This window comes from Acomys russatus, chromosome 3 (assembly GCF_903995435.1).
Source record: "Acomys russatus chromosome 3, mAcoRus1.1, whole genome shotgun sequence".
Taxonomy (NCBI): domain Eukaryota; kingdom Metazoa; phylum Chordata; class Mammalia; order Rodentia; family Muridae; genus Acomys; species Acomys russatus.
In genome coordinates this window covers 24089989-24117711 of record NC_067139.1, presented here as the reverse complement: position 1 = coordinate 24117711, position 27723 = coordinate 24089989, and the positions used below count along the sequence as shown (strand labels likewise).

The window sequence follows — 27723 nt, the reverse complement described above, 5'->3', positions numbered from 1 at the left end:
AAAATGCCAACTTTAAGGCCAGCCTGGGCAACTTAATGAGACCTTATCTCAAAATAGAAATAAAAAGATTTTTAAAAAGGGAGATAGAAAATGGGAGCATAATAAGATGCAGTTTGAAGGTTCTTAAACTGGAGCTGGAGATACCGCTCAGTGGCAGAGCATTGATCTAGCACACACGATGCACATGAAGGCCTTCGGTTCAATCCCTAGCACTGCAGAAAACGGGAGGAATGAAACGCAAAGCAATCAGCAGAGACTGAGAAGGCCTGTCCTTTGTACTCTCAGCACCTCTGGCCTTTCCTCAAAGAAGGGACAAGATAGAGCTCGCCAGACCCTGCAAAACCCAGAGGGAAAAAGGCAAGATACAGGTATTTACTCTGAGAGCTGCTGCTTGCCCCACCCAGTCAACTGGATGGGAGTTTGGGAAAGACCTGGGTGGTGTGCAAAAATGAAACAAATGGTTTGGCCTTAATCCTGTTACCCAGAAGCAGACAGAGAGACCAAGTGCAGGAACACCTCCAGGCAAGACAGGGCAACGGGTGGAAGGTTTCTGGCGTCCTCACGTATCTTCCCTCTGCTGAGCTGCAGGTACTGATGTGCATCATTATGCTTTCATAATTGTTCTGGGACTTGTGTTTCATCCCCAATTAATCCCCATTCTTTACTCGGGGAAGAACTTGCTTCATACAGAAACACCACATTAAACAATAGCAAAGAAAGGCCCCGGAAACTTGCCCGGGCGAGGGTTGACTGAAAATCTAATGGAGTTTCATGCAGGGCGGTCAGGTTATTCAGGCTGAAAGGGCTGACAAAACTAGGTGAACTCGGATGAGTTCTTGGGCTTCTCTTTGGAAGGACTTTGCTTTGTTTTGTTTTAAAGATTTATTTATTTATTATGATGTATACAGTGCTCTGCCTTCATGTACACCTGCCCACCAGAAGAGGGCATTAGATCACATTATAGATGGTTGTGAACCACCATGTATGTGGTTGCTGGGAATTGAACTCAGGACCTTTGGAAGAACAGGCAGCACTCTTAACCACTGAGCCATCTCTCCAGCCCCAGGAGGACCTTGTTATGTAGTTTGCTTTGAGGTTTGGTTTCACTTTGCGGGCATCTCTTTTTTTTTTATGAGTAGCCCAGGCTAGCCTAGAACTCTTGATGCTCCTGTGTGAGCCTCCTGATATAGGCGTGTTCCACCACGCTTGGCTCTGCAGTTTGTTTTGTTATGGAACCAAGTCAAATGACTCAGAGATTCCTCCTGAATTATAAAATGTAGGGATTTGTTTCTCACTTTGAATTAAGCTGAGAAAGTACAGGACCTTGGCATACCCATTTACTCTGCCTGACCCATTAAGGAACTCCATCCCAGGTTGACTGATGGTTTAGAGATGATGTGTTTGGTTTATGTTTCAATAGTGATGATCGTGATGCTGGGGGGGGGGGATGGGGGGGAGACATTTTCTTTCTTTCTTTCCACCTGAGACAGGGTTTCTCCGTGTAGCCTTGGCTGTCCTGGACTCACTTTGAAGACCAGGCTGGCCGTGAACTCACAGAGATCCACCTGCTTCTGCCTCCCTGAGTGTTGGGATTACAGGTGTGCGCCAGCACACCTGGCTGGAAGAAGACATTTTCAAAGCTCGCCTTTAACTAAAACAGCATTTCTCCCACAACTCAGATGTCTTCCAAAAGGATCCTCTAGAGAAAACCTTCCTCTTGGGGCCAATCATTTTAGCTTCTATTCCTTTTACATAATTAACAACAGAACAAGTTGTTATCTGAACCCAAAGCATTATTTTAAACTCCTGCCTCTGTTTGTGGCTGGGGGTAGAGGGTGAGGGGAGGGGAGGGGGGGCAGGATGTGGGGCGGGGCAGGAGGGGGAGGTGGGGGGCGGTCACCAGTATCTAACATGCAGAACTCACTGGTCCATGGCATCACACATGACCTAGAGGGAGCGGCACCTAATGTTGCTAAGGCCAAGGTTGACTACAAAGACTCTCTGCCTGCAGGTTGGTTGCAAGCAAACACTTGCAAAACATTCCTATTAAGGTGCACTCGGTGACAGTATTGCATTTAGCAATCAGAAACAAGAAGATCTTGGCTTTGAGGATGACTGAGTCTCAGTCTATAGTCCAGGTTTGCTCACTTATGAAGCCCAAGCTGGTCTTGAATTAATTCTCCTGTCTCGGCCTCACTGGTAGCCTTGGTAATAGCTTCTGGCTCAAATCATATTTCAAGATGTAACTTACATTTATTTGTTAATTGTTTAATTGTGGAAGAGTAACAGAATCATTAATTATGTTACCAAAACAAGGGTTCTGCCAAACTGGGTGTGTCTGTAGCTCCCAGCTAAGGATAAAACAAATCCTTGGTTTGCCAAAATTAGTTTACCATTTCACTGCCTAGCATTGGGATGAGAGTGCTAAAATAGATCAGGATTCTCCATCCCAGGAGTTCATTAGTTACCAGGAGAGTCAGATGATGAGCATTTCAGCCCTAGATAATGATGGTAGTGCAAATCCTGGAAGCAAAGTTTAAGAGCCTATGGACCAGAGACCAACATTTTTTGATTCCCTTTCTCCCTCCATGGTCCCACTGGATTTCCTTCAGTATAGGGAAAAAATGTTTTGTGATTAAAGTATACCACGTAATTTAGAAAAAAATAGCACAAACTAAAATGGTAAATAATCTGATCATTAAAGCAAGATTTATCATCGAAAACGAATGGATAAAACGGTGATCCCAGAGTATCAGTAGTGTAAGATATTGGTTCTAGAGTATTCTCTGTCCCCCACCAGGGTACCAAAATGCTCGAATCACTTATGGAAAATGACTTAATACTTGCATATTCTTATGAATGACCTTATGTTTCTCTTAAAATTGTCTCTAGATAACTTCAAATACTTAGTGCAATATGATAGTCATATAAAAAGTTGTTATGGTTGCTATGTAAGGAATAATGATAAGAAAAAAAATTCTGTACACTTGTAGTACAATTGCAATTGTTCTTTAAAGACAAGGTTGCAGGTAGCCCCGGCTGGCCTTGAACTCACTATGTAGCTGAGTTCACACCCTGGTCTTCCTGCTTCTACCTCCCAAGAGCTAGGATTACAGGTGCAGACAGACCTCCACACCCAACTGCCAGGTGCAATATGCTTTTGAGTGAATTGTGTCTATCTGAGGTTTGTTGAATTGACGGATTCTGAGCTGTGATGTGACAGACCAACTGTACAAAGAAGACCGTGAGAAGCTAAGCATGCAGACATATGGCAGCGGCCACCGAAACGAGAGAAACCCCTGTTCCAAGCCAGCCACCCCCAGCTGCGGCTCCGGTTACTATCCACAGTGGCTACCCTTGTGTGTGATCCGTCCTTCACAAGCCATTGGGAAGGATTACTTAACAAACACTGCTGTAGGGACCATCTAGTCTTTCTGAATTAGGGGGGGGGAGGGAGGAGTATAGGAAAAGGATGTTAAAAAATAAGAACTAAAAGAGGGCTGGTGCCGGGGCCACTCACAGAGTCTGCAGGAAGGCCTGGGTTCAATGCTCAGCTCTGCATGCACCAAGCATTTCGCAACTCCTAGCATTCAGGCAATGGAGGGTCTAAAGTTCGCGGTTGTCCTCTAGACTCGCCTGAGAGCCTAAGGATGTGATTCAGTGGATAGCATGCTTACCACACAAGTGTGAGAACAGGAGCTCAGCTGCCCAGCGCCAGCATGAAATAACCTGGTGGGCACGGCAGCCTGTCTTTGATCCCAGAGTGAGGAACCTCAGGGTTGAACTGGTTCTCTAGACTGGCTGCATCTTCGAGCTGTATGTTCAGAAAGAGGCTGACTCAGAAAATAAAGTTGGATAGTGATGGACGGAGAACTTTAATGTCAACCTCTGCCCACACATGAACCCACATGCTTGAACACCACATTATATATTCATGCAAAAAACAAACAACAGAGAAAAAGACAGAAAAATGCCAGTATTGATGAAGGCGTGAGACAGTGAGAACCTGCTGGTAAAGTGTAACCTGTACAATTTAGAAAAATTGACACTGACCCAGCAGCTTCCCTCCCAGGAACTTGCTCAGGAGAAATATGCTTATTTATCAAAGGACATATAATTGAATAATTTCTATAAACTTGTGATTTGTATATTTGACCCAAAGCAAGAACAATCAAATGCCCGTTAATAGTTGTTTCACAGTGCACTGCTCAATCCTGGCACTGTGGATACCAAGTGCTGAAATGCCTTCTAAGGGTCCAAATGTGCAATGAAGGATGTCTCAGGGAGGTCTTGTCCACCTCTGCCTTCTGCCTTCCACTGTGACCACAGATGTCTCTGGGCCCTGTTCCTCCTCTGTATTTTGTAGTGAGAATTCTTGCATGGAATGCAACTGCCTGTCCTAAGAAAAACTAAATCTCCTGAACGTAATGTTGGGCCTACAGTACCTGCTACGTGTTTATGTTTCTATTTCCATAAGGACACAGATAGGTAAACGTCAGCTGTGGCGCTAAAGTTGAATCAAGCACAGTACTGTTCCCAGGAGTGTTTGCCATGTGAAAGCCCATCAGACTGAACATGTACGCATTTGTCGAACAGCAATGGATGAGTATTCCAGGTTCTGAAAGAGACGCTTAGAACTGCTTTTGCTGAAAAAGCCAGCCTACAGGTGGTTTACCTCAGGATGAAAGCCTGACATCTCTGCCTTCCCTTCAAGTCTGCCTCTCTCTACTTTAGCTAAAGGCACAGATGTCAATCATTGTCCATAACTGTTGCTCCTGAGTCATCTTGGATTCCCTGAATAGCAGAAACAGACACCTCCACCCCAGATGAGGACAACAGTCCTTATGACAAGGCTGTACCCTGGGGCTGAAGTCACTATCCCTTGAGAACCAGAAAGGCACCCTCCACTGATGACAGCCCAGTGAAAAGGTTTTTTCGGGGCCACCTTACAGAATCAGAGCAGACAGTGTGATCAGCTGGACCACACTCAGACTGGGATGATCAGGCTAGCACATCTGCCCCAATTCTTTTTTTGGCATAAAGTTTAATTTTGTGTCAGGTCCCCAGAGATTGATTTCACTGGACCCCTGTGTCCATTTCTCTTCCCAATGTGGCCACATTGAAGGAATTCCATCATGTGCTCTTCACTGGATATTTTCATCAGCATTTGGGGACCTATTGTGGGTCCTAGAGCCCAGGATTTTACCCCCCAAACTCAGTTACATTCCTTTCCACAGAAAATACTTTTAGGGTTAGTGGGAGATCAAGAGCCCCTTTCAAATAATTAACAGTTGTAAATACCCTACAGTACCACATCTGAGACCATCCTCCCTGAAGGACTGCTTCCCAAAGCAGGGACTATTCAGGGCTTTTCTACCTTGGTTCTTTCGACACCAACCACCTCTAGCTATTACATAGCCATCACTTCCCCTCCAGTTAGCAATGTCAATCAGAAAAACAGTTAGAAGAAGTCAGCAGGTTGACATGTAATTCTAAAGGACACTCTGCTAACAGAAAAAGGCACTGGCTCTTTAAGGCAGCTGGAGTCTCCATCTCTAAGGGGGAGGAGGGAGGGGGAGGGACCTGACAGCCCGGTGAATAGTAGAACAGGAGCTAGGAAAGGTGAGTGGTAAGAGCTGATCAGTAACCTTAGGAGCAATTATAGCCCCCACTTTCCCGATGAGAAAACTGAAATTCACAATGCTAGGTCACTCGTGGCATTTTAGCAAGCTTGAGAGTCATGGAGAATGGACTCCTAGCTCATAATCAGCAGCTTGTAAAACTGCTGTGCCCTCCTCAGAGTTACTCCATAGTGTGTAAGGAGGGGCTCCAGGCTCTGCATCACTCTGTACACTCCACTTGTCTCCATTTTGAGCACAAACACAGAGGCAGGATGACTGTATTTCACTGTACGCATTGACACCACGCCTGCCCAGTACCACCCAAAGTCACTGATCAATAAATATTCCTAAAAGTACACTTATACAGTTAACACAGTAGATTGGGTGTATAAAAACCAACCTAACAAACAAACAAAGAGCCCCGAGAACCTCCCCAAAATACTAGCATGAAGAAGGCGCAGCCACCCCCGCCTAGATTGCATAGTGAGGAAGAATCTACTACTGGGATGGCATCTTGTCATCGGTGGTGGGGACAGAGGCACAACTGCACTCCATCCTCCAGGGGAGCCTGAAGCATCCCCATTCCTTCCTAGGGACTAGCACTAAGCAAAACCAAGATTCACAGTTTCACTACAGAACACAATTGCAGGAAGAGTCAGGATGAACCAGCATTGGTTCTATTAGAGGATATTTTAACGTAGATCTTACACACAAAGGTTACTAGAGAGATGCTCAAGGAGAAAATAAAAACACCCACCTGTGGGGTGGGCTTCACAGGGGGAGTCTAAATCAGGTTGCTTTGCCAGTGGGATTTAGGTGGCTGTCAAGTTATTAAAAAAACAAATACCCACACCCACACACTTTTAACAATTGCTCAGAGATGTAGTTTATAGCAATGACAAAGTTAAGGAATTTTCTTGTGTAAAAAGAGTTATCAGGTAGATTTATGAGAGATAGGGTCAGGGTTAAAAATGAGAGAGGTGCCAGGCATGGTGCACACACCTTTCATCCCAGCACTTGAGAGGGAGAGGGAGGCACATCTCTGTGAAATTCAAGGCCAACCTGGTCTACCAATGGAGTTCCGGGACAGCCAGGGCTACACACAGAAAAACCCTGTTTCAAAAAACAGAAACAAAAACAAGAGAATGAGAGGGGAGCACTGGGAACTTGAGGTTTAGATATCAGTCTGGCCGTAAGTAAGCCCAGTTAGCTGCTGCCCTTGACTGAGTGTCTTTTGGAAAACACGGACGTCCTTGTGGGCAAATTTGGCCTGAAGTTTCCTGACTCCATCAGCATATCAGGCATGCCTTCTCTCCTGTGCCTTTCTTCTCAGGTCCCCACAATTGTCCCTGTCTTTCTGACATTCTGAATCTGACCACCTGGTGTATGCCAAAGAGCCTCCAGAGAACTCTGAGCTGATCTTGTGGCTTCAGGTCAGTGAGCTGGTCCCCAGCACTGATGCAGCCAACTTGAGTTGCCATTTGTCCATCCATCTGTTTGTCTATCTGGACCTGGTCCTGAGCCAATATGGCCTCCATGGTCCTGTACCTCACCTCTGCAGCTCAACTCAACCCTGAGGCATAGCTGGACTTGCAACCTAGCAGCTCAGCTCTGTTCACCTCTAGCAGCTTTTAAGCTGGGTTTGTTAATGTATTTTGTTTTGTTTTGTTTTGTTTCGAGACAGGGTTTCTCTGTGCAGCCTTGGCTGTCCTGGACTCACTTTGTAGACCAGGCTGGCCTCAAACTAACAGCAATCTGGCTGTCTTTGCCTCTCAAGTGCTGGGACTACAGGCATGCGCCACCACTGCCCAGCTTGCCTTTGAGTCTGTATTAGCTGCCTCTGCCTCCAGGAAGGTCTCTTACAACTCCTTAAACTTGTCTGAGGGGCCGGGGCTTGGTGGCGCTCGCCTTTAATTCCAGCACTTGGGAGGCAGAGGCAGGCGGATCACTGTGAGTTTAAGGCCAGCCTGGTCTACAAAGCAAGTCTAGGACAGCCAAGGTTACACAGGGAAACCCTGTCTCAAAAAACCAAAAACCAAAAATCAAAAACAAAAAACAAAAACTAACAAACAAACAAACAAAAAAGAAACTTGTCTGTAAACCTCTAACCCTCTTCTAGCCATTGTATAATCTACATATATACACATATATAAATATAATTACTGAATGATATATAATGTATGATCTGATAATATCAGTAATTAAGATTAGGAATTAAGAACCTACTTGCCAGTGGCCAGCTATCAACTAAAATTGGGACTACCTTGGTACATTATACCCAAAGAAACTGACTGACACACACATAAACACACACCACACACACATACACCCAAACACTGGCACATACATACACATATACAACACACACACACACACACACACACACACACACACACACACCAGGCAGCAGAAGTCAGAGGAAGAGATACTTTGAGTCTCAAAAACACAGTCTCACTTTTCAGCGATGTCTCTGGGGGCTTAAGGAGCAATGGGCGGAAGTTTCCCACACTTGGCAGAATTCCTTTTCCCCAGACTTGCTCTCTGAACACTGTGACCAAAAGATCTACGAGGTGCTGGCTTGATTTCCCTTTTCCTTGAAAAATTAGCTTCATACTAGACCTCCTATGTCCCTATAAACACGCTCATTTTAAAAATATTTATGAAAAAAAAATATTTATGAATTTATTTACTTGGTGGTGTATGTGCCACGACATGGGTGTGGAGGTCAGAAGACAATTTTCATAATCTCCTGGTCTGGGATTTCAGAATGAATAAAAAGGGGAAAAGGAGAGAGCCAGGCCAGTATGGGCATTCACGTCTTGACTTGGGCACAACATGAGCACCCCTCTCATACTCCCACCACCATGCCTTCACTGCCATGATTGATGGGCTCCTCAAACTGAGAGCCAGAACAAACCTTTCTGTTCTTATGTTGCTTTTGTCAGTCAGTCTGCCACAAATCCAGGAAAGCAGTTACCACGCCATTCTTTTCTTTCTGCAGACAACAGTCTGCTAGGTCAAAGTGGTGCTGCAGAGCACAGCGGATGCTCAACTCCCACCCTCATGCATCCAGCTACTCTACCATCCTCACACATCTGCTCCATGGTCATCTACGCTAACATATTCATTTGTAACCTCATGAAGAGTGTGCCTGCCCACTCCCACCACCCCGCATGGTGGCACACGCCTTTAATCCCAGGTAGAGGCAGGTGGATGTCTGTGGGTTCGAGGCCAGCCTGGCCTACAAAGCGAGTTCAGGACAGCCAGGGCTACACAGAGAAACCCTGAAAAGCCCCCCCCCCACACACACACACAAGAGCACATTGACATGCAATAATAGAATCCCATCATAATCAGTTGCCATTGCAACTAAAGTTACATCATTTCACCCACTGGCTTCCACTTGGTCCTTCCAGTCCCTATCCTGGTTTTAGGCAGCCTATGAGAAGGCTGATCTACATAAGGTGTGTCAGTGAGCTCTGGCTCTAGTTGGCTACATCAATGAGGAGGTGAAAGGGGCTTAAGCCTCAGTGTCCTCATCAGAGAAGGCGGTCTTGAGAGCACCCACCCAGTGCTAGGAAGCCTCTTTGTCACTAGTACTAGCTGATTCCCATTGTCACACCCATTCTGCTTGTCAGTACAGCCCAACTCAGTCCTTCCTTCCTTTCTTTCTCCCTTCCTGGAACAAAATCACACACACACACACACACACACACACACACACACACACACACACACGAATGAATAAAATTACATTATTCCTGATTCTGGGTATTACAATAGTCCTTATAATTTCTTTCTACACTGGCCACGTGTGGATTCTGCCTTTTTTATGTGGTGCTGCGGCAGGACAAGCAACTGGGATTTGCTGAAAGGATACAAGAGCCAGCTGAAGAGGCTGTATCCAGCTAAGTCTCAAACAATTTGAGGAGCAAAGAAGAAATAGTAATGTTGTAACATAGAGACTGAACCAATCCTTAGGAATAAAACAAATACGTAGGGATACAGGATGCTCAGCTCTACCTTACCGCAGGTCGCCAGCTACTAAACAAAGAATGAAGAACTTAAGGAAAAACAGGTTTTAGCAACTGTTAAGGCAATGATTGAGTGATTCAAAACATAGCTGTAGAATGAAACAGGACTGAACATTTGTCAAACAGGGTATCTAAAAGTCTAGAATTATCAGTCTGTAAAATATCAACTTAACTACCTCATAACAAACACTTTACAGAGGAAAAACTTGGCAGGCACTGTCTTAATCAAATGATAAAAAGTAACCTCATCACCATGGAGACAAGTAAACACCGCGGGCCTGTGCAACATTGTTTCTTTAGGCACACTGCCCGAAAGATAAACTGAATCCACTTACGAAGAATCTTGGACCTGTATTCTTCAAGGATGAGGTCACTAAAGACAGACAGAAAGGTTCCAGGTGACAGTTAAGCACATAGCTCAAGACTCTGGATCAAATCATAGGCTGTGTAGGCCATTGTGGGAATTTTTTGCAACCTGTGCTTCTGGAGTTGGGTTTGTGAATGAAGTAATAAAGAGTATCTAGTGACTGTATCAGAAAGCCTTTGCTAGAACATACTTGGAAATGTCCATGCAATTGGAGACTGCCAGAGGGAGAGAGGGAGGGAGGGGGACTATGATGAGGCAGTGTGGCTAACTGTGACAGGTGGCACATAGAAATTTGTATAATTCTTTCAAGTGTAATAATTTTGACTAATAAAAGTTGAAACTCATTAAGGCCTTTAGACATTTCCTGCCCATTCAAATCACTGAACACCTTGCTTGAACTACAGGGAACTTCTGAGTGACACGCACTGAGGTCTTGTTAGATTAAGCAACGCTACCCTGACTTCAGACTCAGTTTCCTTATCTGCAAAAAAAAGACAACAACAGCAGCCTCGGATTGGTTATTTCTTGTTACTGTGACCAACTATCTGTCAAGAAGCAATGGAAGGTGCTGCGTTTTCAGATGCTGATTTCTGTGCCCTGAGATCTGGTTGCAGGATGGACTTGGCCATTGTCATTTTTATGAAGAACCTCCTGTCTCAATATTATATAGAAATTGGTCTCCTTCATCTCTAATTGGTAATAAAGAAGCTGATCAGGCAATATCAGGGCAGGAGAGTTAGGGCTGGACCTTCAGTTCCAGTTAGGGAGTCTCAGGTAGAAAGAAGGTTGAGGAGGAGGCAATGAGGAAGTCACCATGAAGACAAAGATGGAGCAGGAGCAGCCAGGGTGAGATGAGAGGACAGGTAACAAAGCACATGGCTGGGACATAGTTCAGATCATGATAGACAGGTTAGACTACATGAGTATCTGCCCTGCTAAGTGCTTTAAAGGTTACTAGTAAATGTAATAGGTCTCTGTGTCATTATTTGGGAGCTATAACGGGCCTTTAAAAAAAATTTTAATTTAGCTGGGCATGGTGGCGCACGCCTTTAATCCCAGCACTTGGGAGGCAGAGGCAGGCAGATCACTGTGAGTTCAAGGCCAGCCTGATCTACAAAGCAAGTCTAGGACAGCCAAGGCTACACAGAGAAACCTGGTCTCGGAAAAAAAAAAAAAAAAGAAATTAATTTAAGCCAAGTGGTGGTGGCGTGGCACATGCCTTTAATCTCAACACTTAGGAGGCAGAGGAAGACAGATCTCTGTGATCTTGAGGCCAGCCTGGTCTACAAAGTGAGTCCAGGACAGCTAAGGCTATACAGAGAAACCCTGTCTCCAAAAACCCAAAAAACAAACAAGCTTAATTTTAGATGCCAGAGTGGTGATGGCACATGCCTTGGATTCCAGCACTGTGGAGGAAGAGGCAGGTGGATCTCTATGAGTTCAAGGCCAGCCTGGATGTTACATAGAGAAGCTCTGTCTGGTAACACCAAAAACAAAAGAAAAGAAACAGAAACTACCTTAATTTTATTTTTACAGGAAGGGGCTGGAGAGATGGCTCAGAGGTCAAGAGCACTTGCTACCTATACAATTACAGTTCTATTGCTATGAAGAGATATTATGACAAAGGCAACTTATAAAAAGAAGAGCTTAAGGCCAGGCATGGTGGCACGTGCCTTTAATCCCAGCAGTCTGGAGGCAGAGGCAGGCAGATCTCTGTGAGTTCGAGGCCAGCCTGGTCTACAAAGGGAATCCAGGACATCCAGGGCTACATGGAGAAACTCTGTCTCAAAAACAAAAACAAAAACAAAACAAAACAAAAAACAACCTTAAAGATTTATTTACTTATTTATAGGATAGTCTGCCTGCATACCAGGAGAAGGCACCAGATCTTAGATTTTATTATAGATGGTTATAAACCACCATGTGGTTGCTTGGACTTGAACTCAGGACCTTTGGGAGCACAGACAGTGCTCTTAACCTGTGAGCCATCTCTTTAGCCCCTCAAGGGAAGAACTTAATTAGGGGCTCACTCACAGTTTCAGGGGGTTAGTGATGGCAATCATGGCCGGGAGCATGGCAGCAGGTGGCAGGTGTGGTGCTGGATCAGCAGCTCAGAGTTCGCATTGATCCACAGGAGGCAGGTGTGGTGTTGGAGCAGCAGCTGAGAGAAAGTGGAGTCTCATGGAGCAGGACTGTGTCCTTTCAACTCACAGGCACCCATAAAGAGCTTTGCATGGCTCTGTATTTGAATAGAAAATTATAGTAGGGCAACTGGCTTATCCTCCATACAAATTGTTATTATTTCTTCACCAAGGGTGTTAGGAGGTTAGATTTTTTTTTTTCTTTCTTTCTTTCTTTCTTTCTTTCTTTCTTTCTTTCTCTTTGTAGCCTTGGCTGTCCTGGAACTTGTTCTGTAGACCACTCCAGCTTTGAACTCAGAGATCTGCCTGCCTCTGCTAAAAGCGTGTGCCACCACTCTAGAAGGAGGTTAGAATTGTAATCATTGCAGGAATTTGAAGCTGATTTCATTCCTAAAGTGGAAACTAGGAAGAGATACACTAGTGAATCTCCAAAGTAAAGCACATGTATGTGGAAAGCTTTCAGACATTGTCCCAAATGTCATGACCTAAGTAGCATAAGAATTGTCAAGGCACCAAGAACACTAAGAAAGGATAGCTGGTGCTGTGACACATACCTGTTATTCAAGCATATAGGAGATAGTACCAGGAACACCAGAAGATTAAGGCCAACCTTAAATACATAGTGAGTTTGAGGCCAGCCTGGGTTACATAACAATCTGTCTCAAAAAAAAAAAAAAATCAATCAAACTACATATTAATCCACAGAAAAGAGAAGACATAGTCAGAGGACAGGCTATGGGATGAAAGAAACCAAATAGCAAAAGCCACAAACACTGCCTAGAATCCCAAGACAGATCTGAGTTCCAGGCTAGGGAGCTAGGAGAAGAAGGACACAGGAGGAGACTTACAGAAGGGACAGGCCACTCGGTTCCTATAAATCCACAGGAAGGGGACTAATTAAAGTAGCCACATGCTCTGTTTGCACCAAACAGCCCGCTTTGTTTTTCATTTAATTTATCTTTATTTAATTGCCTGATTAGGCAGAAACTTGAATCCACCCTTTACTATATTATGCTGGACAATTAATCTCTGCCTCTTCCCTTCCTCCCTCCCTTTCCCTCTCTCTCCCTCCTTCCCTTTCTCCCTCCCTCCCTCTCTCCCTCCCTCCTGTCTTTACAACTTGTCCAGTTTGGCCTTATATTCTATCTTTCTGTTTCTGCCTATAAAGTAGCTGAGATCCCAGGTATGTGCCACCACATGCATTGTGACAATTTCATTTCTTCAGGAATCTCATGAGTGAGAGGAACATTAAGACAGTGTTTCTCTGTGTAGCCCTGGCTGTCCTGGAACTAACTCTGTAGAACAGGCTGGCTAAACTCAGAGATCAATTGCTTCTGCCTCCCAAGTGCTGGGATTAAAGATGTGTCCCACCACTGCCTGGTGTGGACCTAATTTTTAACAGAAATGTAGTCATTTGACACAGAAGAATGACTAACTTGTGGCCTGGGGTGTGGGGGGGGTGGGGTGAGGCTTCGGGGGATGGGGTGAGGCTTGACAACAAAGCCACTGTCCTCTATGTGCAAGGTCCTGGGTTCCATAGCAAACTTTTGAAAATGTTGAACAGAATGTTACCATGTGGATCAACAATTCCACTCTTGTCTTTTTATCTACTAAGGAGACATGAGACCACGTGCTCCCAAAAGTTGTTCAGCAGGGTCCATAGCAGCACTGTTCTTCACAGACAAAAACAGGAACAGCCCAAATGCCTGCCAGCAAACTAAGAGATACACAAATCCCTGAAACCCTGCACCCCTGCAGCAAGCCCTGCACCTCTGCTTGAAAAAACACTGCAACACAGATGAGGAGTGAGGTACACATTCAAGCTTCAACATGGCTGGACGAACTCAAAACCATGCCTGAGTGAAAGTGGCTCCCACACAAAGGGGCCCCAAGTATATGTTTCCATTCAAACACAACTTCCAGAAAATGTGATCCTACGTGAGGGTTGCTGTGGGGAGTAGATGTCAGTGGGTGCAACCACAAGCATGAACCATCATCCCTGGCTAGGTTTCTTTTGGCAGGGGTGCTAATTTGCTTCCACTGAGGGTAACATTATATAGTCCTGGCTGGCTTGAAGCTCACCAGGGAGACCAGGCTGGCCTTGAATTCAGAGTAATTCTCTTGCAATGTAGGGGAACTCACAAATACAGAAAACCCCTGTATCTAACAGAGTCTTAAACCACCTCTCTGCAGAGAGGACAGGCTATGGTAAGGAGTGTCCCAGGAGGAACAGGGGAGCAAGGCTGTGTGCTACCTAAATGGGGCTGTCCAGGGATGACAGGGAGGAAGGGGGTGACTCGCTGGAGGAGTTCATGTGAGTTCAGGCCCCAGCACAAAATAATTAATAATAATAATTGAGGTTTTAAAAAAATTTTATTTTTTATTATTTGTTGCATATGAGTGGTTTATCTGCAGAAGAGGGTATCTGATCTGAGCCACCATGTGGTTGCTGGGAATTGAACTCAGGACCTCTGGAAGAGCAGGTGGGGTGCTCTTACCCACTGAGCCATTTCTCCAGCCCAATAATTGAGGTTTTTTTCTAGGCAAAGAAGGCCTAAGGATAAAGTTGGCATAGAGGTCTGTCTGGGAACAGCTATTACTTAGGATTTTAAGTCAGAGCCAAACAACCCACTTTGACTACATTTTCTGGATATTTTAAATCAGAGCCTTACAGGGCCTAAATCACTCAGGCAAATTCCATGAATGCCTTTTTTCTTTCCTCCCCACTTCTTTAGACGGGAACAAAACCCACATAACTTCAATCTTCAGATTCATGAAGAAGGTTGTTTATACTGAGCAGTCTGAGAAGCCTCAGAGATCACCCATACTCCTGAGAATGTTTTCTGAATGGTGGTGTCACAGAGGTGGCAAAGGGTGTGTACCCTTAGAGAAGCCAGAGGGGGCTTGAAGGAATGGGAGGATAGGGCTCCTCCCTATTAAAACCTGAGCCTAGCCGGGCAGTGGTGGCACACACCTTTAATGCCAGCACTCAGGAGGCAAAGGCAGGCAGATCTCTGTAAATTTGAGGCCAGCCTGGTCTACAAAGTGAGTCCAGGATAGCCGAGGCTACATAGAGAAACCTTGTCTCAACAGCCCCCCCCGCCAAAAAAAAGGACAAAAACAAAAAACCTGAGCAGAACTGAAGAAAATCATTGGATAAACTTTCTGCAAGAGAAGGGAAAAATGCGTTTTCTAAGGCAAGAGTAACAGGACAGCTGTGTCTAGGTGCCTGTGGAGCTCTCACTTGTGGGCCCCTCTGTACCACAGCACAGTGCCTGCACAGAGCCTAAACATCCTTTGCACACTTTAAACTAGTTCTAGATATACTAGCTAATACAGTGTAAAAACTGTGTAACATGGTTATATGATTATCCCATACTGTTTAGGCCCTAGAGTCTAGGGACTGAAAAGAAAGAGAAGGCCAGTATGCTGTTCTTGTTTTTTCCTGTCTGAGATTGGTTGAATCCTAGGATGCAAAGCAAGCCTGTCTAGAGGAATAATAGGCCTCTTCCACCCTAATCAATGATCTTCATCCCACAGGCTCTGGCACCTTCTAGTTGTTGAAGCTTCATAGTGAAGTATGGAATGTGGTCGAAGTCCTCACATCTGGCATTGGCTGGGCACACAGGACCCTCTTGTAGAGGGAACTGAGATCTGTATGATGCCATGGAGGGGTCATAAGGGAAGTACGAGGGGGCTGGTTCTAGGGGAGGAGGAAGGACTAGAGAGGTGGCACTTCAGCTGACTCTCAAGGGCGGAGGGTTGGAATGGACAGCAGAGATGAAGAGCTTTCCATTACAGAGGGAGAACAGGACAAGGGTGTGTAAAGTGATCTAAGCCCCCAGGGTGCTACTACTGCAGGAGAAAGGGAAAAAAAAAAAAAAAGAGGAAGAGGAGATGCAAAGCCATATACCCGAGAAACCCTGTGGCCACACTCCCTGTCCTAATCACAAATGTTACTGGATGCCTCCAGAACAAAACTTGCATGGGCATTGTTTTGTTTTTTAAGATTGATTTATTATGTATACAGTGTTCTACTTGCATGCTATAAGAGGGCACCGGATCTCATTATAGATGGTTGTGAGCCACCATGTGGTTGCTGGGAACTGAACTCTGAACTTTCAGAAAAGCAGACAGTGCTCTTAACCTCTGAGCCATCTCCCCAGCCCCATTGTTTTGTTTTATTTTCCTTAATCTTACAAAGAAGTTTTAGAATAGTAATATGCAGCACTCAAGAGTCAACAGTAAGAAATCCATGTTTGCCAGGCAGTGATCCCAGCACACTGGAGGCAGAGACAGGCAGATCTCTGAGTTTAAGGCCAGACTGGTCTATAGAGTGAGTTCTACGACAGCCAGACTTACACAGAAAAACCCAGCCTCAAAAAACAAACAAACAAACAAACAAACAAACAAAAACCCCCAAATGCCAAACCAACTAAGCAACAATAAAAAGGAAGGGAGGAAAGAAAAGAAAACCACGTTTATTTTCCCTCTCTCTTTTAGCATCAAATGAGTTTTTACAACATGCCAGGTTCAGTGTGTATATGTGTGTTTAAACAAGTATTCATCTTCTCTGTCCAGGAGGAGATGCCTCTTTTGTTTTTAAGAGATTTATTTGTTTATTTTATTTTATGTATACAAGTGCTCTGTTTTCATGCATACTAGAAAAAGGAATCAGATTAATGGTTGTGAGCCACCATGTGGTTGCTGGGAATTGAACTCAGGACCTCTGGAAGACAAGCCAGTGCTCTTAACCTCTGAGCCATCTCTCTACCCACAGTTTGTATATTCTTTAACCCTTCTATCAGCTTTACAAAGATATATTTCATTCTCAGAATCTAAAATATGAGTTAGGCTCAGAGAAATTAGGTATCTCGCCTGAAGATCAATGGACTCTTAGTGGTAAAGCCAGGTCACTGTCTGCTGTCTCCCATTGTGTAGCTCAATGGGAGCATGTTTGGTTGGTTGGTTGGTTTTGGTTTTTTAAGACAGGATGTCTCTGTATCTTGGCTGTCCTAGACTTGCTTTGTAGACAAGGCTGGCCTTGAACTCACAGTGCTGGGATTAAGGCATGTGCTACCACCACCATGTTTGTTGACCAGGTGTTGAGCATGTTTGAGGACCAGGTGCCATCCTCAGCATCACAACAATGGTGATGAAGATGATGCTGGTGATGGTGATGATGAAATCCCACCAATGAGTACCATCTAACTGCCGAGTAAACAGATGTGTAGGTTGTCGTGGAGCCCACCCAATAGTCCTCATAAATGTAAAATGCATTTCAAGTGACAGTGGCTCTGGTCTCATTGTCCCCAACTCCTTTTTTTTTTCTTTTTTTCCGAGGCAGGGTTTCTTCTTTCTGTAGCCTTGGCTGTCCTGAACTCGCTTTGTAGACTTGGCTGTCCTGAACTCGCTTTGTAGACCAGGCCCTGCCCTGCATCTTGTTTTCTGATCTTCTTGCCCGAGTGGTCTGGTGGCTCCCCCAAGGAGGCCTTTTCATTTTCTTCTATCAATTTTTTAAATTTAGTTTTTAAAAAAATATTCATTCATTTGGTATGTGTGTATGTGTGGGTCCTGGGAATTGAACTCAGGTAAACAGGCTTGGTGACAAGTGCCTTTCCCCACTGGAGTCATATTTGTTGGGTCTTCCAATCTACCTTTAATCTCCTCATGATAAAATTAATATAGGTCATGGCAGGAAGAAATGCTTGGCAAAAGAAAGATAAAAAGGAAGGTGGGAAGGAAGGAAGAAAGAAAGAGGGAGAAAGAAAGAAAAAGAGAAAGAAAGAGTGAGCCAGGTGGTGGTAGTGACACACACTTTTAATCCCAGCACTTGGGAGGTAGAGGCAAGCAGATCTCTGTGAGTTCAAGACCAGCCTGGTCTACAAAGCGAGTCCAGGATAGCTAGGGCTATACACAAAGAAACTCTGTCTTGAAAACACCAAAAAGAAAAAAGAAGAAAGAAAGAACGAGAGAGACAGAGAGAGAGAAAGAAAGGAAAGGTTGCTGCTTGGAGGGACAATCTAAAATAAGCATCAGTGCGTGTGTGTTTTGATCCTTTGAGGTCCTAAAAGATGATGAAGAGGCACCATGATCACTATTATTCTACCTTTTCTTTGTGTGTTCCTATGGGTGAGAGAACACAGATGTGTGTGGGTGGGGTGGGGGTGAGTATGTTTGTACTCATGACTATAGAGGCAGGAGACAATCTTGGGTGTCCTTCCTCAGGGGCTGGCTAGCTGTTCCTTTTTAAGGCAAGGTCTCTTAATGGTCTGAAGTTCACCAAGTATTCAGGTGGGCTGGCCAGTATCCCCAGGAAGCTCCCTCCTAGCACTGGGATTGCCAGTGTCACCATCACAGTTGCCTTTAAACAACAACAACAACAACAACAACACTGTGTTTATGAGGTAAACCTCGGGTCTTGGTTCTTGCAAGGCAAACACTTTCCTGACTGACCTATTTCTGAGTCCACCGCAACCTATTTTTCCATGGTCGTGTGTGTGGACCCACAAAATGTATGCAAGTCAATTCAACTAACCACAAGGGCAGATTTTTAAAATTGTATTTTATTGTTTTGTGGGCAGCTGTTTTGTAGAAAAGGGCAAAGAGCCCCCTGGAGCTGGAGTTATGGATGGCTGCAAGCTACCATATGGGTGCTAGAAATTGAACTTGGGTCCTTTCAAAGAACAAGTACTCAAGGGCTTTTAATCACTTGGCCATCTCTCCAGTCAATTTCCGATATAGGGAAATAACATTAATTTTTTTAAAAAAGCTAAATTAAAATGTCAAAATTTCTGCAACTACAGCCCTGATCATAGCCTAAAACCTAGTGAGTGAACTCCTCGGTGCCTTGAATCCCGTCACTATTTGACTTCAGGATAACACAGGTGACAATTGTCCTCTTGCTAGAGAAGAGTCAGGAAAGAATACTGTACCTTCGCTAGGGAAGGAGGAAAAGGGAAGTTGCCTGTAGGGTATGAAGAAGCAAGGAATATCACTGAACGAAGGTAGAGGCCAGTGGGGGCAGGCAGAGCAAAGCAGGGCAAGGCAACAGTAAGACAGTGAACCCCTTCCCAACATTTTGCTTTGTTTTGGTTTTTTTTGTTCAACATTTCTAAAGAAGACACTCCTGTTTCCTTGGTAACCTACCCACATAACCTGTGAAGTCTTCAGGGCCTTTTTGTTCCCTCCGAAGAGACTGTATCCCTGGGGGAAACAAACAAACAAACAAACTCCCTCACAAGTGAAGGCCCAACTGGTGGCATATGCCTTTCATCCTAGCCCTCAGAAGGCAGAGTTCCAGGCCAGCGTGTTTTACATGGTGAGTTCCAGAATAGCAAGAGTTATATAGTGATGAGAAATTATAAAATTATAAAATGTAAGACCTGAGGCTTCTCCCAGTTCTCGTTACTGCTAGCCTCAGGAGTTACACCCTAGTTCCCAAAATAGCTATATGCAAGCTCCCAAATATCAGAGGTCCCATACGGTTTCCAGTAACGGCCCTAGGGACCCACACCCAAGTCCCCACAAGAGGTCTCCCAACGCCAGATGTCCTAATGTCCATATGCTCTAACTTGATAAGCAACCCCACCTGCTTTGTGGTTTTAGCCTTTAAAACTAGCCTGTAACAGTCACTGGGGGTCCTTAGCCTCTCGAGTGCTGTAGGACCCTAGTGCGTCAGCAATAACCCTTTGCTTTTGCATCAGTGCGTTGTGCCTCGTGAGGTCTCTCACGGCGACTCCCTTCCCAAGTTGGGCGTGAGGGTCCAACAGTGAGACTGTGTCACAAAAACCGAACAACATCAACAGAAACAGCTCACAGGCACTCTAACTCACTGGTCTCCTTTCTCTGGGATATATGAGACAGGGATCATTTAAGCACAACTAATAGTAAAAGTTATCCCCCAGCCCCAACTTTCTCCCATATAGCTCTTAGAACGAGTGATCTCAGAAATTTCATGGGCCTGATTGGTTTGGGCAGCTTAAGTCCCCTGTGCACATAAGTTCTCAGGCCATGAACAAGCTGCATTCCCTGACCACCTTGGTTCCGATCTGTACTTCCTGCTTCCAGCACTTGAATTCCAGTTCCTGGCACCTGGGCTCAAGGAATACACCAATCTCAACTGCTCACACATGGACAGTACCAAACATAAAATCACAATAAGCCTGTTGGACCGAGGACCCAGGATCCAGGCTTGCTATGAGATGCCACAGGGCTGGTCCAGAGCCTGGCGCCAAGGGCAATGGAACATGGAAACAAGCAGGGTCTGTTTTCCAGGCTCACCATCTCCAGTTCCTTCCTTTCTCTATTCTTTCCCCTTCAGGCGCTGTGCTACTTTGCAATGGAAACATCTTTGTAAAAAAAAAAAAAAAAAACTCACGTGCTTTCAGCCTTCATCCCTGAGGTATCAGTGTTCACAGGCTGGGCCTTTGAGAAGAGATCAGAACACGGATTCTCTGAACTCATCAAGGGCTTTACAGCATTAACGGGAGATTGGAAGATGGTAGGAATGTCAGGAAGTGAAATCTATTTGGAGAAAGGTCACTGAAGGGTACTGTTTGTCCCTGTCCCATCCTCTCCTATGCTTTGCCTCCCAGTAACCATGAGACAAACAGACCTAGAAACCACAGGACTGTGGGCTAAAACTGCTGAAACGATAAGCCAAATTGAAGCTTGACTACTTTACATAGATGCTCCTGAGGAAATGCAAATCGAAACTACATGGTTAGCCTGCCTCGCTCCGGTTAGAATGGCTATTGTCATGACACCAAATGTGACACCACTAGAAAACCTACAGAACCAACTAAGCTGGGCCCATAGGGGCTCACCGAGACTGGACCACCAACCAGAGAGCATCACCGGACAGACTTAGGCCTGTGGCAGCTCCGTCTTCCTAGCAGCAGGGCCAGGGGTGGTCTCTGACTCTGTTGTCTGCCTTGGGATCTCTTTTCCCTAATGTGGCTGCCTTGCCTAGCCACAATAGTAGAGGATGCAACTAGTCCTACTAAAACTTGATATGCCAAGGTGGGTTGATATCAACAAGGGGCCACCCCCCCCCCCTTTTTTTTTTATTTTTTAGATTTTTCTAAAGAGAAAGGAAGGATGGGAGGATGGCAGGGAAATGTGGAAAGAAGGAGGGACTACGAGCAGAGAAGGAAAGGGAAACTGCAATCAGGATGTAAATTAATTAATTAATTTATTTATAAAAGGGGAAGGACATCAATTGAGAAAGTGTCTTCATCAGATTGACCCAAAGACAACTCTGTGGGGCATTTTCTTGATTGATAATTAGTGACTGATGTGGGAGGGTCCAGCACAGTGTGGGAAGTGCCAAGCCTGGGCAGGCAGTCATAGATCATATAAGAAAGCTGGGTGGCAAGCCCTGGAGAGCAACCCAGTAGACAGTGTTCCTTTGCGTTCTCTGCTCTGGGTCTTGTCTTCAGTTTCTTGCCTGGATTCCCTTGCTGATGGGCTGTATTCTGTATGCAGAACAAACCTTTCCTTCCCAGGGCTGTTTTTGGTCAGTGTTTGTATCCCAGCAATGGATGGTAAACAAGGTCAAGTAGGAAGGTGGAGGAGAGAAGAGCGAGACTGGGTAGTGGGGTAAGTGAACAAAGTACAAGAAGTACACGTGTGAAGGTGACATCATGAAAATAATTGTTCCATACAATCATTGCTTTAAAGTCTGTTTTGGCTGTGTGTGGGTGATGCACTCTTTTGATCCCAGCACTTGGGAAGCAGAGGCAGGTGGATAGCTGTTAGTTTAGACCTGTATAGTGCGACCCTATCCCAAAACCAAACAATAATGACAAGAGAGTAAAAATAAAAATAAAGATCTGTGTTTTCTTGCAGCAACAGGAAGCTGATTAACAGGAGTGGTTTGGCCTTCTTTCTTCCCCTCCTGCCTCTAACACACATTAGTCTCCTAAGGCTGTTCTCTCATTCGTTCATAGTTTAATATAAATTTGAAATAAACTCTGATTCAAAATACTACTTAGTAGCAAATTAAGTAGAAACCATTGGTCAGTTTTGAAGACATTAATGCCTAGGAGCACACAGGGCACAAGAGCAATGAAACTAAGCCATCCAGAGTCCCTAGTCAGGGGTGGAGCCATCCAACTCAGATGGGCAGAGCCCTGGAGGGAAAGCAGCAGCATGTGAGTGAGCTTGGTACTCAGGTTTGGCAGTAGCTCCTTTCCCTAATAAGGAATTGCTCACAACCCAGCAGCCCGATGGACTAAGAGTTAAACTTCATCTAGCTGTGGACTGGATTAGAGAGGGCTGGAGAGTTCACTGGATTGGGAGAAAGGCAAGGACGAGCTGAGTGTTAGACCGGGGTGTGGAGGTCGGGGTAACAACTCTATTTTAAGCCTCTGATTAAAGCAAGCTGTGTTTAGAACAGGCCAGCCCTGGGCTGCTCTTTCAAAGGTGAGATTCCAGATAGCAGACCCTCACTGGCTTTGGGGTCCCTTTTTAATGGGGAAAGGTTAGAGTTGATAGGAAACAGCTGTCCAGATAATTGGCTGTTAGCACCTGGAGAGAAGAGTGGGAGACTTGGGGCTCAAGGCTGCCTGTTGGGAGTCATCAAGGTATCTGGAAAGCTGCATTTCATAAAGCAGAAGAGCACTCATGTACCACAGGTTGGGGGGCAGCAAGTCAAAGAGGTTAGGGTACATCATCGGGTCACGGATTCAGCATAGACCGAGAAAACAAAAACATGGCTTGCAGGATACATTAGGCTTACGAAACAGAAATGTATTCTTTTTTTTTTTTTAGATCTGGAGACTTAATAATAATGTATGACAATGTGCCTCCTGTCGGGTTTTGGGGGGGCTTTTACTTCACGTGACCCTGAAGCCACACATCAACTCCCCTTGTGCCACCCACTTCTGTCAGCCTGAGTAGACAAACCTGTTAAAGGTTTTGCTTCCTCATTTTGGACCACAGGACACTGTTGTCTTGGGGGCTAACTGCCTCCTTCTGCTAACCCTGACTTGTCCTGGAAGCTTCTAGCCTCTGTACAATCCAACCTAGGCCTAGGCTGTTTCAGCCTCTGAGATTTATTGCTTACTAAACTCACCCTTTCTTGTTCTTACTGAGCTCTGGGCTGGCTGGTTCAACTCAGCTGTTCTGGCTCTAATTTCTCTCCCAGCTGACTTGGCCGATCTGGCTTCTCTCTCTGGCCCCTGAATTGCTCTGTTTGGCCTCAAACTAAGTCCAGCAATCTGCTCTAATCCCGGCTCCTTCTACTCTGGCTCATTTGGTCTTTACTTGAATTCTCTTTCTTTCTCTGCAACCTGTCTCTCTATCACTGTCCTGGTAAAAACTGCCTTCTCTCTCTCTCTCTCTGATTTGGCCCGTAAGCAGCTTCCTTTTCCTCTCTCTTCTTGTGATAGTTGAGGTATCCTATTCTGTCAAATCTTTCATTGATTTGTCACTTTTTCTAGTTGTAGAGGAATTTTAATTCAGAACATGGTTGCTCTTGCAAGAGATCACATCCAAAGACCTTCTAGGTCCGTGTGATCTGGGTGGAATACAAACAGAGTTTAATCCAGGAAATAGAGGCAAACAGATCTGAGTTCAAGGCCAGCCTGGTACAGAGTTTCAGGTAAAGAAAAGCTTACATCCAGGCATGTTGGTACAAGCCTTTAATCCCAAACAATGAAGGTAAAATTGGTCTGTAGAAGGAAACACACATGTTTGAAAGTGATGTCTAATTGAGGGGCAGAAAAAGTGACATTGCTTAGTGTCACACAACTGCCCACTGTGTTCCCAGCATCTCTGCTTCTGCCATCTCCTGTTTACTGACCCCAGACTGTTTTCTCCACTGTAGCATTTGTTCTTTCTTTAGTGACAAGGTTTTCCATTAAGACACTTCAGGTCTTTTTCAGACTGAATATCTTTTTGTTTATCTTGGTCTTTTTTAAGAATAAAGTTTTTTAAAGCAGGATTTTTTTTTTTTTTTGATTTGTTTGTTTGTTTAAATCTTGGCTCTTTCCGGGGAACAAGTCACTAGAACTTAATGGCAGACCTGAATCCATGTCATACCCTGAGTGACATGGAATGAAGAAGTGGGAATGTCACTTTTCCTATTTTGTCTGCTGGGCACAATGGTACATATCTGTAATCCCAGGACAGAGGACATTGAGGCAGGAGGATTGCTGAAAATTTGAGTCTAGCCTGGACTACATAGTAAAACCCATCTCAACAAACCACAGAAAGGGAGGGAGGGAGGTAAGAATGGGAATTCAGCCATGAGGTAATGGGGGCAAAAATAGTCATCGTCACCCAAATTGTATTTATATTATTTAGTCTTAATTTTATTCTTTTTCCCCCATAAATTTTAATTTTTAACTTGAATGAATTGCATGTGTGCATTTGTGAGTATGGTGTCCTTGGGCACCGGAAGAGGGCATCAGATCTCCTGCAGGAGCTGCAGTTATTGATGGTTTTTGAGGCACCTGATGTGTGCTGGCATCAGAACTAGGGTCCTCTGCAAGAGCAGTATAAGCTCTTAATTGCTGAGCCATCTCTCCAACATCACAATGCCTGTGTGTATGTATGTATGTATGTATGGATGTGTTTATGATGTACGTACTGTCAGAATCGCACAACAGTTCTGGATGGCCAAGTACTCTTTATGTAGACCAGGCTGTCTTTGAACTTCAAGAGCTCTGCCTGTCTTTGTTCCCCAAATGCTGGGATTAATGGCAAGGGTCACCTCTCCCTGCCTCATAATGGTGTTACTTTAACATAGGTATTAAGGTTAATTTGTTTTCTTTTTGAATAATTAGTGTTTGCTAGTCTTCTGCCTTGTGTCAAGAGAAAACACATGTCTTGGGTGGGTCTATAGTCCCAAAGCTGAGTCGATCAGCAAAACCAAGCCACACAATCAAGTTTTCACTGTGATTCTACTAATCCATTTTTTTTTTCATCAACTTATAAAACGGGCTTCCATATCCTCCAGTCTGTAAGTAGACTTTCTGTAAAGACTTTTGAAAGACTTAACAGCAGTGTAACATACATACAAAATGACTGGTACTTAGCCCTCTAAAAGGGAAAACCTGCTCATTTGTAGCTACATGGATGAATCAGGAAGGGATTGTGCCAACTGAACAAAGCCACACACTGAAGGACAAAACACTATATGATTTCACAGATATGTGGACCCTAAAAAAAACAACCAAACCAAAGCAGCAGCAAGAAGAAAGGACTTGATAGAAGAGTAGAATGGTGGGCTGTGGAGGAAGTCGGGTGGCTGACCAAAGGGTATAAAACCCCAGGCAGCCAGAGGGGCAGCTTAGAGAGTCCCACACAGCAGGGTGACTGTTCGTCAACTAAGACCTCAATTTTCAAGAGTCTCCCCGCAAAATGGTAGACAAGCAATGCATGCTGAGCAGCTTGTCGTTCATCCCATCCTGTTTGCTCATTTCAAAACACATTGTATCCATCAGTGTAGAAAAGCATGACTTGCAAATAAAACTAGTAATTAAAAAAAAACAACAACAACCAACAAATAAATATGCCATGCTCAAAAACTAACATTTGAAACGTTTGTTATGTTAAATTATTATTTGTTGTTGTTAAATTATTATTATGATTATTATTTTTACCACTGGACGTGCTGGCACATGCCTTTAATCCCAGTTCTTGGGAGTCAGAGGCAGGTGGATCTCCAAGTTTGAGGCCAGCCTGGTCTACAGAGTGAGTTTTAGAACAGAACAGCCAGAGCTGCACAGAGAAACTCTATTTTGAAAAACCAAAAAAAAAAAAAAAAAAAAAAAGAAAAGAAAAGAAAACAACAAACATTATCATCTTTTGAGAATCCTATTCAGCATTGATCATGTTATATATATTAATGAAAATAGAGACAGGCATAGTGGCTCATATCTGTAATTGCCATAATCCCAGACACTCAGGAAGTCATGACAGTTCAGGACAGCCGGGGCTGGACACAGCAAGATGAGAGAGAAAGAGAAACAGAATATACATACCAGGAATCCTATTGAGCGTCACCCAGAAATGCTCATCAGGGCTATAGGTGTCCTTGGACCAGGATATTAAGTCCAACGAACGCTGGTCTTCAAGGACAAAGTTAGCAAACTCACGTGTGAGGGCCACATAGGCTGTGCCAAAGTAAATGGTCATATTATGAGGAGGAGGAGCTTTCAGTTTTGCTGTATTGTACACATAGGGGTTTTTATGATTTAAGAGCTCCCGGTGGACATACTTGGTCCTTCTGATTGCATGAGCAGGAGGCAGCACCCCTGGGGTGAGATTCTTCCCAATAAAACTTTTCAGGTACTGAACTATTTCCTTGTTGGTTTTCAGGGGGAAGTCCTGTCCGCAGGTGTTGAGAACATATTTCCAGGGGACCTCGGAGGCCACCAGATCTTTCATGCAGTTCAGGTCAGCCTGCAGCCGGGAGAAGCCACCGTAGACCACGGGCTCTGTCTTAGAGGCCAGGAAGGCATTGGGGAAACAGTTTAGTAACTGCTGCACAGATTCTTTGAAGGTCCCTGTTGCCTTCCTATCCACGTGCACACAGTAGACGTTCTGGGGCATGTAAATCGCCCTGAAGAGCCTCTCAAAGGTGTCGAAATCTTTGTGGATAGTCAGCGTGAAAGCCAAAGGGAAGCCGGCTTCTTCTTCGGAGAGCGCTTCAGTTATGTAGTGATTTTGAACCCTGTACTCAGGACAGGTGAAGCGCTCCAGGGTGGTTTTCCGTGCTGCGTCTGCTGTATAAAAGGTCTGCCCACTAAACATCTGAAAACAGACTTCTGCTAAGACAGAAGCATTGGAAAACGCCCTTGGGAAATGATTGTTCTTCCATAATTTGCTATTGTAAATAAACACAAACGCCAAGGCAGCAATAAGAGACAGGCTAAAAAGGCTGTACTTCCAAGAGCCCATCTTCCAAGAGCAGGAAATGAGCAAAGTAGCTTTAGAAACAGGATTGGAGTGAACCTTCCTTTAACTTACATGTTCTCCATGTCCCGGCATCATCCCGCGTGAACGTGGCTCTGATAAGCGGCCTGCAGTTCCTCGCTTCCTTTCTCCTCTGCCTAGCTTGCTTATATTTTCAGTTTTCATTGACAGCTTCCCGAAGCAGCTCCACTGCCCATCCTCCAACTAACTTGTAAGCAATTAACACAAAAAAAACCGCCCTACCCGAGGGAGGTTCCCGGGGCCAGTGACCCTACCTGTCCCCACAGGGAAATCACTATCAGTGACCTTCAGGCAAGGCATATCTCTCTGGAACTCCTTCGAGCCAAGCCTCTTCCCTCAGTGAAGGCTGCTAACTGTGCCTGCTCAGCCCTCCTCCCAACTTCCTGTTAATCATTGCATTCAAATAACTCAGGTTTGTTTGCTTAACCAGCTCTGCCCAGCTAAAAGCTTCAATTCAGAGCACGTGAACACTGCCTGGAAAGAGACTCTGTCAATTAAAAAAAAAAAAAAAAAATGTCGTGCTTGACTATAAATTGCTTAAGCCTGCCTTTTTCCACCCCTACTCCCTGCCCTTCTGTGGACTGGCTGGGTATTCCTTAAAGCAAGGCTGA

The 27723-nt window shown here is 44.7% G+C and overlaps 1 protein-coding gene across 1 annotated transcript in view; it reads right to left on the bottom strand.

Annotated features, from left to right (window-relative positions):
• The window catches only part of Gcnt2 (glucosaminyl (N-acetyl) transferase 2 (I blood group)), an 85512-nt gene extending 58016 nt beyond the window's left edge, over window positions 1-27496 (bottom strand). The window contains exon 1 of the mRNA XM_051170323.1: window positions 26158-27496. Coding sequence (XP_051026280.1) covers window positions 26158-27076 — 919 coding nt within the window. The 5' untranslated portion in view covers window positions 27077-27496. The remainder of the gene's footprint in view (window positions 1-26157) is intronic.
• Between the last annotated feature and the right edge of the window lie 227 nt (window positions 27497-27723).